Consider the following 13,896-nt stretch of genomic DNA (forward strand, 5'->3'; position numbering starts at 1 on the left):
TTAATTTATTTTTTTTTTGTTTTGTTTTAATTCCATTCGTGTCATAATATTTTTTTTATTTATTGTTACCTTTTTTTACCTCTCGTCAGTTTGTAACTCTCTAGTGCTGTTAGTTTTGCGCAATACATGAGTAAACTGAAAAAATATAATCATAATTTTTTGCGCCTTTTTATCTATCATATTCATTTTTTGTATTTAAATTGTTAATTGCTGTAATATTTTCCGACTTAAATTTATAAGTTTTCCCCTCCTTGCTTTGCTAAACCAAAATCTATAAAAACGGTTTCTTTAAGTAAAGTGGGGTTGGCTGGCTGACTGACTACTTGCACTAGTTTATTGTTTTACGAGTAGAGGAAAGAAAAAAAATTAAACAAAATAATTAAAACAATTACTGACCTTTACTTGTTAAATGTTTACAAGTTTTTCACGCATTCTCTGGGTTATTGTATGTAAATTGTATTAATTATTCATTATATATTTATTTATAATTTTCGTAAGCAGTCGTCGTGTAAACAACATTTAAGAATACACAAGTTCTATTTGTTTTCTTTTTAGTTATTATTTTCGTTTAATGAAAATATAGATAAGTATTTGGTTAATAAAAAAATAAATAATATTTCAGTTAAAACCTTCAGGAATAAATGCCCTACTTTGGAGATAAAAAGCTACTAGTAATTCTTACTTTTTATAATTTTGAATTAACTGGAGCATTATCAAATGTAAACAAACTAAATTTTTCCATAAACAGCTGTTTAAACCGATAACCAGCTGAGGAGTTTACCATATGTTAACTTTAAATATTTCTGGCAACATCATTCTCGCTACATAGGGTAACTCTGTATGTTTTTTTGTCTCTTGTAATTACAATGAGTAATGAAACTATAGAGATGTTTTTTTTTAGTTTGTAAAAACAAACACGTGAAATAATTTGTTTTCATTAAATTAATTTTCTGTTAGCTTTTTATTCAAAACAACAACATTAAATACTCACATAAATATTCTTTTAAAAATAAAAAAATAAAAAGTTTAAACACCTTTTTTTAAAAAAATATTTCTTATCCTCACTTTTTCTTTCGTTCTCTCTTGTTTACTATAGTATAAATAATTATTGTTGTGTGTGTGTATGTCAGCCTCACACTTTTATTTGCAATAAAGATAGAGCAAACACAAATTAAAATAAAACGACCTCGATTATTTTTATACATTTCTTTGTTGTTGTTTTTTCTTCACTTCTTCTGCAATATAAAAATAAATATATTTAAATTCAAAATTTCAAATTTGCATATTTCAAACATAAAAAAAGGTAGAAAGAAAAGAAGCGGTTGAATTAAAAACAAAGTTTTGTAAAAGAAAGCGAAGTTGAGTTTGTTATAAATATTTATAAATTTTAAACAAACAGCAATTTGTAATAAACTTGACAGTAGAAATTGTAGAAATACACATAAAAAGATAAAGCACAAAAATACCACTTTTTGATTTTGGGTCACACATACAAAACATGTCAAAACATTTTGTACATAGAAAAAAAATATATTTTATTTGTTTAAAGTACTCATACGCTCACTAGTTTTAAAGTTGCCACATTAATTCGATTAAATAAAAATCGTGTAAATCAAATAAATCAGTTTTTTAGTTTGTTTATGTTTTTCTGTTTGTTTCTATTGGGTTAGTTCGTTTTTAAATGAAAGTGAAATTAAAGTCAAATTCAATCGAAAAAAGATTTTAAATATGCATTACGGCCCTAGTTTTTAAGATGCAGTTTAATTTTTTAATATATAAGTTAATTATTGAACTTCAATATAGTTTATTCTTGATGACACATTTACCAAATTATATTAAACTAGTATAAACGGACAACATACATATGACATACTCATCGACTCGTAGAGTGATTTTTGTGGAATAAAAACATCATAAGTCAAAAGTCAAAGTACAGGCCTTAAAAAATTGTCCCACTGCTGACGTTGTCCAACCCCCATATATGTATATAATACTAATGAATTTACCCCTTTCCAATATTAAACTTGCCTTGATGTGAGAAAACACGTCAAATTACTAAACTTCTAATCTGGCAACTGTTAAACTGAATGTACTAACATAATAACAACGACAAACAACGATGTTATTCACTTTGGTTTGTACTCTGGCATTAACGTATAACAATCAATTAACATTTTAACACTTTTTTATGGTGATTTGTGTAGTTTTTGTTTTATTGAGGCTTATTCTTTTTTGTACTTTATTTAACTTTTTTATTAACCAGGTTTAACAATGTCAGTATTTATTCATTAGTTAAGCTTTAAACAAAATGAAAAAAGATAAAACAGTTAGAAAACTACCGTTTAAATAAAATTGGTTTAAACACAGACACGAAATTTACTTTGTAGGTATTTGAACTTTTGTATAAAATATTTTATTTCGTTTTATAGGTATATTAATCATTATGCGAATTTTTTAAATTCTTTGTTTTTTTTTTTTGTTTAACTATTCTATTAAATTCTATTAAATATTCAACATAGTTTTAATCGAGATCATTTTAATTATTTATATATGTACCTATACAGTTTTTTATTACTCAATGCCATTTTTTATAACAACAATAAAACAAAAATTTATTTCTTATACCAAAAAAAACCCCACATCTTTTCTCACCTTATTGAATGTTGTTGTTTTGTTTTTATTGGAGAATTGTGAGAATGTTTGTTATCAGTAATCGTTTAATTTTGTCGTCATTAACATAAACATATGTATTGACAATGTTATTTAACATTAAACTGTTATCGCTCTCACTTAAATTGTTGCATTTTTTGTTTTGTTTATCATGCCGTAAGAGGTAGTTGAAATTAAAGTAAAGTAAACGATTAAAACACAATACTGGCGTTAAGCGTTAAACATTATAAAAACGTTTGTTTTTTAAGGTTTTTGGAATAAAATTTGATGTAAAACTCCAAAATAAAGAAGAAATATTTTAAAAATGTTATTAATGGAATAAAAAATAACATATTTTTTATTTGTTAATAATTTAAAAAGATATTACAATCATTTAAGAGCTTTTGCTATGTAACTAATTAAACTTAATTTAAATCGTTACTTCTCCTTTTCAAATTTTAATATTTAAAACAAATTTAACTCTTATAACGAAATTTTTATAGTTCATTTTTACTCAAATTCTTGACGATAATAATTGTAATTTTAAACCAAATTTGAAATTTTATCCTTTTTTACAGCTATTTTTTCTCGTTATCGAAACGAAACAAATTTTTATTAACATTGTCACTCGTCAATGTTAAAAACCTACCTGAAGTGGATTTTTTGAACTACACCAAACCCACATTTTTTATTATTTAAAAAATTTCCACTTAATCAAGCAAACTAAAGTATGTATTTGAGAAAAAAGATTTTTTGGACAAAACTAAAATTATTAACATCATAAAAAAAAGAAACAATTCATTGTAGTCTTCTAAGATTTCCATGTATACAACTCGGATTACAGCACAGTCAAGACAACAACACATATGAAAACTGATATTTGCATGAAAACAACAATAACAACAACTAACATGTTTGAAGAATATAAATCCCGAAATAAAGATTTTAATTACTGGAGACAATTTAAAAAGAGTGGAGAGAGTAAAGTGAGATTTTATTTCAAATTAACATGGTTCAGTTTCTCTGTGTTTGTTTTTGTGTAAGATCAGCGCATTCCTTTTTGCCTTAAGATTTTAATAATTTTTTTGTAGGCATCTCTTTTAAAATTGGGGGAGTTTTTCTAAACTAAGTTTTTTTTGGTATCATAAATATGTTTTAAAGTTTAGAAGTATTTTATAACTCGAACCATTAACTTAAACATTTTAGACTTTGCTCTAAAGAAATATATCAATTTAAAATTAATGAAATGCAAACAATTACAAGTGTTCAAAAATAACAAAAAATGTAATTAAATATTGTGGTTTTTAACAAAATTCAAACAACTAATTTTGAATTTAAATATTTAAACACCTAAAATCTAACAAGTGGTGTTGATAACACAGTAAATTGTTTTTAAAAACTCAGTATGTCATAATTATCACATTTTAGTATTTTAAAATAACCAAGGTGTGTGGTAATTTTTAAGCGATAAGTTTTTATCCAGTTGATTCTTTTTGTTTTAGAAAACCCTAAAAAAGTTTTTCTAAAATGGAAATTTGAAAATGATAACAAAAAAAGTGCTATTTGATTGCATATTCTTTTAAAACGCTTTTCTTTTATATGGGTTTATAACCCGCAAAAAAATATTTTGAAAAATTAGATATAATGATCTGGAAACTACAACAATGCACGTCATTCCCTATAGGTGATTTAAATCAACATGCCGAACGCCTTATTTGATATCTAATGTATCAAATATATGTATATAAACAATATTTTATTTGCAACACTGGTTTTTAGATGTTGTATACATTTTTCAAATTTAACGTTTATTAGATCAAATCTTTAAAAATTATGTTTTTGTTTTCATTTTCTTAACCTCCAGAGATTTTAAGACCCATTAATAAAATCTATCAATTGATTTTTTTAAAGAAAACAAGAACAACTGTCTTATTTTTACGCTTGACTGGTAGTTATCAAATAAAAATAACAATAATTTAAAAAACATTAGTTTTGTGGGCATTAGAAACCAGATTTTAAAAAGATCCTAACAAAAAAAAACAACAACGAAATAACATTAATTTTTTTAATTGTCATAATATTTTCTATTCTTCTTTCTGTGAACCGATGTTGATTAAAAGCCTATAAGTAACAGAATCCATATGTTATTCTTTTATATAAAGAAAAAGAAAAATAGTTGTATTTCTTTTTTTCTGATTTTTTTATAAAGTTTATTGACTTTTTGTTGTGTTTGCAAACACAAAATATAAAAATAGATTAAACACTTTTCATATTTGTTGTTATGCTTATTATTTAAGTTCAGATTCCAAAATACATATGTATGTATGACATATTAAATGCTTAACTCTTTTACGTATACGGTACACCTGTGTCCCAAGATTTTTTTTACATTTTTCTCGATATAGAGCGTAATTTTCTTTCGAAAACACTTTTTCCATTTTTCATAAAAAATTATCAATATACATCAAAATAAAGTGTGTGGTGGAGTCATATTCATAAAAATTCTAGCGGTTTAGTTTTGTACGTGAAAGGGTTAATAACTCCAAATTTTCAGTAATTAACGAATAGTAATATATACCTTTCGTACATGGACTACTTAGGGCCAATCTTTAATCGAAGAATTAGGGATTAAATTAAAATTAATCCTCGAAAGATGTTTTCGAATACTCATTTAGATAATTTTATTTGCTAGTTTAAGCGTCCAACAGAGGTGGTTTAAACTTGAGCAAGAAATACATTTTTTGGATAATTTGAATTGTTGGCTGAGCTCCTAAGCAAAATGCCAAAGGGAATCCTCCAAGTCGAAATCTTTAAACACTTAAGTTAAATTTGAGTTTTAAATGGTACTCCACCAGTAAATTTTAAGAGTTTTAATGGTCTCCACCAGGGTATAAACAGTTGAGGTTTAATGGTCTCCACCAGGGTTTAAACAGTTGAGTTTTTATGGTCTCCACCAGGGTATAAACGTTTGAGTATTCTATGATCTCCACCAATAAAACATAACCTCACTTGAGGTGATATGAAAGCACGAGGTTAATGTAGACAACATATAACATTGAACAGTGCAAGCGAGACGCAAAACTGTCGAAAGCCAGGCAACAAACACAAGCCTGAATGCGTTTAAGAAATAATCGCGATGACGCGAGAGTTGTTCCCCAACTCAGACCTGAATTACGACTGAGCAAGAAATGCAAAAGTGTAAACAGCTGATGCAAAAAAAATATATATTTTTTTTAATTTTATTAAAATAAACATTAAAATGTTTGATTTATCGATTAGCATTAATGATGGGGACTTTACAATATATTTTTTGGTTTCAAATTTAAGTTTTTATTAATTTTCATATTATATTTACAATTGTTTTATGAAACATGCATTGTTTTACAAACAGTGACGTTTCTGTTGTTTTGTGTGGCAGCACTTGTACTCAAAAACATCAAAGCGCATTAACAACAGAATCAATTTATTTTCATATTAACTAATATGATATCACAAGATATCTCGTACATACATTAGTTCCTAGGCTTTTAAAAGAAAAGATTATATATTAGTCCGAATACTAGTATATAGACTATTCATTAGACTAGTTTAATATATAGACTAGTCCATACTTTTGACTAGTCTAATTTATTAACAAGTCTGTTAAAATGTCTATAGATTAGTGTATGTTTTAATAATTCTATTAACTAGTCACTACATTACTTTTTAGTTTTTATTTTGAATAGACTTTTCACTAGCATTTTGTCTAGTCTATGAGCTAATCTATAAATTTGTCTATGGGCTAGTATATACACAGTATAATTACTAGATTAGTCCAGAAACTTGTTGTTAGTCTAGTCGACAGATTAGTAAATAAACTAGTTATAAATTATCTATTGACATGTTTATAGGCTACTAGAAGTCTAGTCTTCAGACAAGTCAATAGACAATAAACTATTTCGTAGATTAGTCAATAGTATAGTTAACAGACTAGTCAATATACTTTTCAAAGACTAATAAAAAGCTTAGTCTATAAACCAGTAAAAAGACCAATCCATAAAATTCTAAAGATTACTCTTAAGTCAATTGACTAATCTATGGACTAGTATCCATATGTATCTACTAGTCTATTGATCAGTTGAATTTCCGTTGGTATTATATAACGGATTTCTTTCTACCTCATCTGTCATTCTTTAAATTTTAAATTCTTTACAAAATAACTTTATGTCATTAAAAATAATGTGTCATTTCTTATAAACAAATAAATACTTTATTTCCGGTTAAAATATTTTTAAGAACCTTAACTTTTGTTTAATATTAAAAAGAATTCAACTTTCATTTTACAAAAATCAAAAAATAATGCTAACGAATCATTACATTTGACTTCTCTTTTTTTGTAAATTTAACTAAAAAGATATTTAACTAATTTATTTCTTATTTTGTTTGTCTTTACAGATGGAATCCGTAGGTGCTAATTTTAGAAATTAGAAAACATTAAATAAATATTTAAATAAATTCAACAAAGTACAACAATTGCAACATTTAAGCAAATCCAAATAAAAAAGAATTTTTAAGGAACTGAGCAGCAACTTCCTTAAGCTCACAAAAGCTAAAAATAGAAACAGCTAAAAGCAAAAAAGAAAGCACTCGAGAAAAGCAGCTGAAAACTTAAAAAAGGTTAATTCGTTATTCATGGAAAAGAGTAAAAAATTTAATTTTTATTGGAAATGCTAAAATTGTAACAACCACACTTTGAAAAAGCGTTGTCTCCATTTTATCTTTCTAATACACCTCCATACAAAACTAAAAGAAAAATTAAATCACTCCAATTTTATTAGTTAAAAGAAAATATTTTAAGTAAAACCCACAAAAGAAATAGTTTCAAAAACTAAATAAAAAAATAAAATTTAAATATAATGTTAGAATTTTAAGAAATCAGCAAATATTAAGAAAGCAAGAAAAAGAATCAAGCCTATTAAGCACAAAGTCGAAATATAAGAACAATTATTTTTGTTTAAAAAAGCAAACAAAAACATAAAACAAAACTAACAAATTAAAGTCAACGAAGTAAAGGCCAGTCGCATAGCAATAAAGAACCTCCAGCAGAAGACAGACAGAAAAGCAAAAAACAAAAAAACAAAAACGACAAAAGAAAATTTAAAACGTTTCAGACGTTTAAAATTGTACAATGTCAAAATATTTCATTAATACAACAACAAATGCCAATGCTGTAGCCACAAGTAATGTTTATCAAGTCAATCAAAATGTGGGTACAACAACAACATCAAACACCTCCTCTGTCTCTGCTGCAGGAAACTCCAGTGCTATACGAAAATTATTTTGTGAAAAGAACACTTCTTCAGCATCGGCTTCAACAAGAGGTTCATCGTCGTCTAGTGCTAAAACAACAAGAATTTTTATGACAACAAATCAAACGCATCATCAGTTGCAGCAACAAAATGCGTCCAATAACAACAACAACATGGCTACACATTTGTTAGATCATGGTTATGGTGTTACCCTAACCCCGCCAACAGTAGCGACCAATGTAGTGGTGGGTCAACAACAACAAACGACCTTAACCAACTCATCCTCCGCCTCCTCTGCACCAACATCGGGAACAGTTGCTGTTTCTGTTACTTCAAATACAATACCTGCCTCGCAACAACCACAACAACAACAAAAATTCAAGCCTACCGATATGACACAATATTACAAGGTAATGAATAAATCGAATACTGTTATTCAAATGAAATTTTAAAAACTTTTTCTAATTAAATAATTGTAATTGAAATTTTAAAAAATCTTATTTTTAAAATTAAGTTTTTGAAAACATTTTTGTTTAAACAATTTATTTAATAATTTGAGAAAAACTTTCAATCATGATCTCATTCTCGATTAATAATAACCAAAAAATAGAATTTCAAACGAATCTTAATATGTTTTTACAAACTAAAGTAAAATCAAAATGTTAATCAAGTCAAAAATTAATAATTTTTCACAAATCAAAGTGGTTTGAATTAATACATGTCATACTGTAGAAAACACAATATCACTTCATATTAATAAAACAAATAAAATCCCTTAATTTTATATTTAATTATTAAGGTAAAACGGCGTATACCTATGAATGATAGTCATCCGAAGAAACAGGCCAAACAAAGTCTACAACATCAGACCCCTTATCAACAGCAGCAACAACAACCACAACAGCAACATAATGTTATTATACGTTCAAACACTAACAAACAGCAAACACCTCAGATTCATCATCAACAGCAGCAACAACAACAGCAACTTTCATTAAATTTTGCCACGCCATCACCACAACCACCCAGACCACCATCATCTGCTTCCTCGACATCATCGTCATCGGCCTTAATGGCACCAAATTTTCTCTATAAAATCGGTACAGCCTCTTCCAATAGTCACGGTGTTAATAATACTGGCTCTTCTGCCAAACGCACACCTGAAGGTAATCGTGCCGACACCTCGTTGGGTATATTAACGAAAAAATTCGTAGATCTTTTACAAGAATCACCCGATGGTGTGGTCGATTTAAATGATGCCTCAACCAAATTGGCCGTACAAAAACGTCGTATTTACGATATCACCAATGTACTAGAGGGTATTGGTATACTGGAGAAGAAATCGAAAAACAATATACAATGGAAATGTGGCAATTCGCTGTTGACATCGGAACGCTCGAATGATATTAAATTGGAGAATGAACGTCTCGAACAGAAGGAGAATGAACTGAATATGTTGATTGATGAAATACGTAATGAATTGCATGGCGAAATTTCGCGTAATGATCAATTGGCATATGTGACGCACAGCGATCTATTGAATGTCGATCTGTTTAAGGATCAAATTATTATAGTTATTAAAGCACCACCAGAAGCAAAACTTGTGGTAAGTTAAAAGAAATTGTATTTTAAAATTACATAAATTGTTTTCTCAAACATTTCCATTGAAAAGTGATATTTTTTAAAATTTTTGTTAAAAAATATTTTCCAGTTTTATGAATATGTTCGCTCTTTAGCATTTATTCTCTTTATTTTCTAAATATTCATTGTTACTATAAATGTTTAATATTAAAATATTTGCTCTTAATTTACTTTAATATGTTAAATATTTCTAAACATCAAATCTTTGGCGTGAAGAAATTAATTTAAAATAAATCGTAGTAGATGAATCGTTTTATATAAAAAAAACTACACCATTTCATAATAAAATTAAGAAATTTACTATATATTTCCAAAATTTCAGTTATAAAATAATTTTTGTTTTAAATTAACAATTTTGGAAATATAGATTGAAATTTCTGTTAGAAAATTTAAAGTTTCTAAAAAAATATTTTAAAATTTATTGTAAAATCTGAAGTTTCCTTAAATGCAAAAATTAAACTTTTAAATTTAAATTTTAAAACTGTTTTGCAACTTTTTGAAATATATTTATTAAAAATGTTTTAAATTTAATTAAATAATTTTCAAATCCATTTAAATACATTTCTGAAATTCAATTGGAATTGGTGTAGTGTCAAAGAGCTACAAGTAGTCTATAAACAACAAATAACCACTCTCTATGTGTATGCTGCATGCAGCAATTATCTGTCATTTCTCCAACCAACATCTATGTATATATTCTAAATACTTTTACTAAAAAAAAAAGAAAAAACGATTTGTCTATAAAAAATTTTTTAACAAAAATTTCTTTACGTCAATTCCTAGACGGCGCATAACAAAAAAGTGAAATGAATTTTAAAAAATGCAAAATCATTTCAGTGTTTAAAGTGTCTAGAAAAAGATTTTATAGAAAGAGCAGTGGTGATGATATTTTATAAAATTTAATGCAAATATTTTTTTTTGAAAATTTCTTGGCGAATGCAAAACTGTTTAAAGTATTTTTATAAACTTGACATAAGACTACAGAAGTTTGTGTATGTGGGTTAGCATAATAATTTTTTTTAAATATTTTAAAATAAAACAGCAAAAAAAAATCGTCTAAAAATATCAAAAATAATCACACACCATTCACATTTAGTAAAGTGACAGACTGAGTATAACTATATACATTTTTAAATATATAGAGAGAAACTTTTAGATATATTTAAAAACAGTTGACTTATACTTAACAGCAGACACACATAGATATATTTTATTGTTATTAGTCGCAGAAAAAATATCACAATAAAAGAAATTTGTTTGGTTCTTTTTTTTAAATTTTTATAAAAAAGATAAATTCTATTGAATTCTATGTTGTTCTGAGTATTTGTCGTTGGTTGGTCGAATACCAAACATTTATTGGCATCAACAAATTAATAAAAGAAATTATTTATATTTTTTATAGTTACCTGATTCTCTTAATCCTCGTGAGATACATGTTAAGGCGGAAAATAATGGTGAAATCAATGTATTCCTTTGTCATGATAACTCACCGGAAAATTCACCCAATTTCGGTTCCTCCTCTTTGGCTCAACGTCATGCGGCTGCAGCATTGCAACAACGTCATCATGATGCCTTGATTACTGATATGGAGGACGAAAAACGTCATAGATTAGGTAAATTTTAAAATGTCTTCCGCCACCCTATTTAATACTAAAATATGTCAATAAAATTATTATTTTTTGTAGGCTTACCAGCTGTAACAGCACAACCTTTAGCATCTACATATCCGGCGGCAGCCACCAACTTGGTACCACGTTCGGCTCAACGTAATCTTAGCAAGTCAATAGAAGCAGCAGCTCAACAAGAGGCTGCATCGCTTATCGAAGTTAACTACCCAACTCAGGACCAACAACAACAGCAGCAGCAACATCATCATCTGCAGCAGCATGAACAGTCAAATTCTTCTTCATTATTAAATGAAGATGATTTTAATATGTTCCCCTCCATAACAAGGCCGGTTATAACACAGGTATTAGGCGAACAGCATCAACAAAGGACACAACAAATGCAAAATTCCCAGGAACAAAAGTTAACAGCCGAGGAGGAGGATGCTTTGGCTTCCTATCAAAGTTTAATTGTTTGTTCCAATCAACAACAACAACAGCAGCAACGTCGTCATACCGCTGAAAGTAATCCAGATAGTAATGATTCTAATCAAACCCTTACGCTTACTAGTTGTAGTAGCACAACGAATAGGAGCCTGTTGTCGTCATCGAAAAAAACTGGTTTACGAAAAGATGTTACTTTGGTGAATTGTGCAATGGAACAGCAACAGCAGCAAAAAAGTTTATTAACTGGCAGTACAACATCCTCTTCGGCATCGTCGTCAACGTCTTCGTCACAAGTTCCATCGAATAATTCCTCATCGGCCACTTCGCCACAGCATCAGCAACAGCAGCAAGACAATTCCACAACACATTTGAATTATGAAACTTTGACACATAATAATCAACAACAATTGCAAACAACAACCACCGCAGGCGGTCAACATCAACAACAATTGCAACAGTACCATCATCACCAGGATCAGCATCAGCAATTGCAGCAACATCTCGATAATAGTATCGTTGTTGGTAATTCTTCTTCATCGCATAATGATGATCATCTTGCACACATGCATGTTTCAAATTCGAATTGTAGTTCAGGCGTCCGGAACGCTTTAATTTCGGATAGTGTCAACCTTAGTCCCACAACCTATAACTGTAAGTATTTTGTGTCGTTAACTTTATTAACAATAAGTGTCTCTCTACGTTTTCTCTCTCCATCTCATATTTCATTAAAAAACAATAAAACCTCAACGTATGCATCAACCACCTGGAAACGGAAACTCAAAGTCAAAGTTTTTATAAAAGAAATATCGAACAAAAAAAGAATCATTCTTGTCGAGAACTCTCTCTGTGATTTGCGTTTCCTACACTTTGATTTGATGAAAAAATGAAAAACTTTTAACAGCCACAAAAAACGACCAACAAATGGTTTCAAACACTCACTGTCATTATATACACATAATTGCACAGTCAGTCGTCCATTTTGTTGCTATGTAAAAAATCAAAAAATTCTCAAAATCATACCTCATATTCGCATCACAGTCTGAGTTCTTGCTGAGCGTGCATTCAAACTCTCTCTCAAAAAAGTGAAGCAAGAATATCAAACAATTTAAGAAAAAAATTCAAAAAAGTGTTTTTTGTAGTCATAAGTTTAAATTTTATGTTAATTTGTGTTTTTTATTTAATTTTTATTAAATATTTTTGATTTTTTAATTTTAAATTTAGTTTTTGTTGTAAGCCTGTCTACGAGTTTTCAGTCCAAATTTGAATTCTGTTGTTTTATTAAATATATATACAAAATCTTTTTGTTTTGTTTCTTTTATATAAAACAAAATTTTGAAAATAGAAATTGTTTTTTTAGTAAATAAAATAAATAAAATAAATTTTATATTTTTAGGTTATTTTGTATTTAAATTTCATTTAAAGATTGTAAGACAAATTTTGTATAAAACTTTGTTTTTTTAACTTTAAATTAAATATTATTAATAAGATCCTTTGTTGATAAAAGATAGATAGATAGATAGATAGATAGATAGATAGATAGATAGATAGATAGATAGATAGATAGATAGATAGATAGATAGATAGATAGATAGATAGATAGATAGATAGATAGATAGATAGATAGATAGATAGATAGATAGATAGATAGATAGATAGATAGATAGATAGATAGATAGATAGATAGATAGATAGATAGATAGACAGACAGACAGATAGGTAGATAATTAACTCAAAGATATAGAATCAAAGATAAAAAGATGAACGACATTTGCATTTCTACAGTTGTTGCAATTCATATAAATCTATTTTATTTAATCCAATCTAAATTGTGGCATTATGTTTGCAGGGCGTATGAGTGATTTTTAATTATTGTGAATTAAGTATACGTCAAGGTGTTCCTAATAGTTTACTTTTTATCTTAACATGCATGGAAAATTTAAATTTTAGAATAGTACTAACTTATAACAAAAATTGTACTAAACTAAGTTTCAGCTAGACGAGATAGACAGACTTTAGCATAGTCAATAGAATAGAATAGACTAGACTATGGATTTTACAGACTAGCTTATAAACTAGACTAACCTGTAGGCTAGAATTTTGATTTGAACTAGATTATTGACTACTATGTTGACTATCATAAGGTAAAGAACTATTTATAATGTTAAGGAACTTTACAAACAACAGACCTGAACTGAGTAGTCATTTTAAACTCCTCTGCTTTTTATTTTTAAAAACCTATAATATAAAGAAGGCAGTTTCTTTCTGTA

At 27.7% G+C, this 13,896-nt stretch overlaps 1 protein-coding gene across 5 annotated transcripts in view; it reads left to right on the forward strand.

The window, feature by feature from the left end:
* LOC111676161 (transcription factor E2f1) overlaps positions 1–13,896 on the forward strand; it is an 88,022-nt gene that overhangs the window by 72,736 nt on the left and 1,390 nt on the right. For all 5 annotated transcript variants that reach the window (XM_046950714.1, XM_023437081.2, XM_046950710.1 and 2 more), the window contains 4 exons: positions 7,084–8,347; positions 8,737–9,543; positions 10,981–11,191; positions 11,264–12,280. In XM_046950714.1, the coding sequence (XP_046806670.1) occupies positions 7,817–8,347; positions 8,737–9,543; positions 10,981–11,191; positions 11,264–12,280 (2,566 nt within the window). In that variant the 5' untranslated portion in view covers positions 7,084–7,816. The remainder of the gene's footprint in view (positions 1–7,083; positions 8,348–8,736; positions 9,544–10,980; positions 11,192–11,263; positions 12,281–13,896) is intronic.

This window comes from Lucilia cuprina, chromosome 4 (genome assembly GCF_022045245.1).
Source record: "Lucilia cuprina isolate Lc7/37 chromosome 4, ASM2204524v1, whole genome shotgun sequence".
NCBI lineage: Eukaryota > Metazoa > Arthropoda > Insecta > Diptera > Calliphoridae > Lucilia > Lucilia cuprina.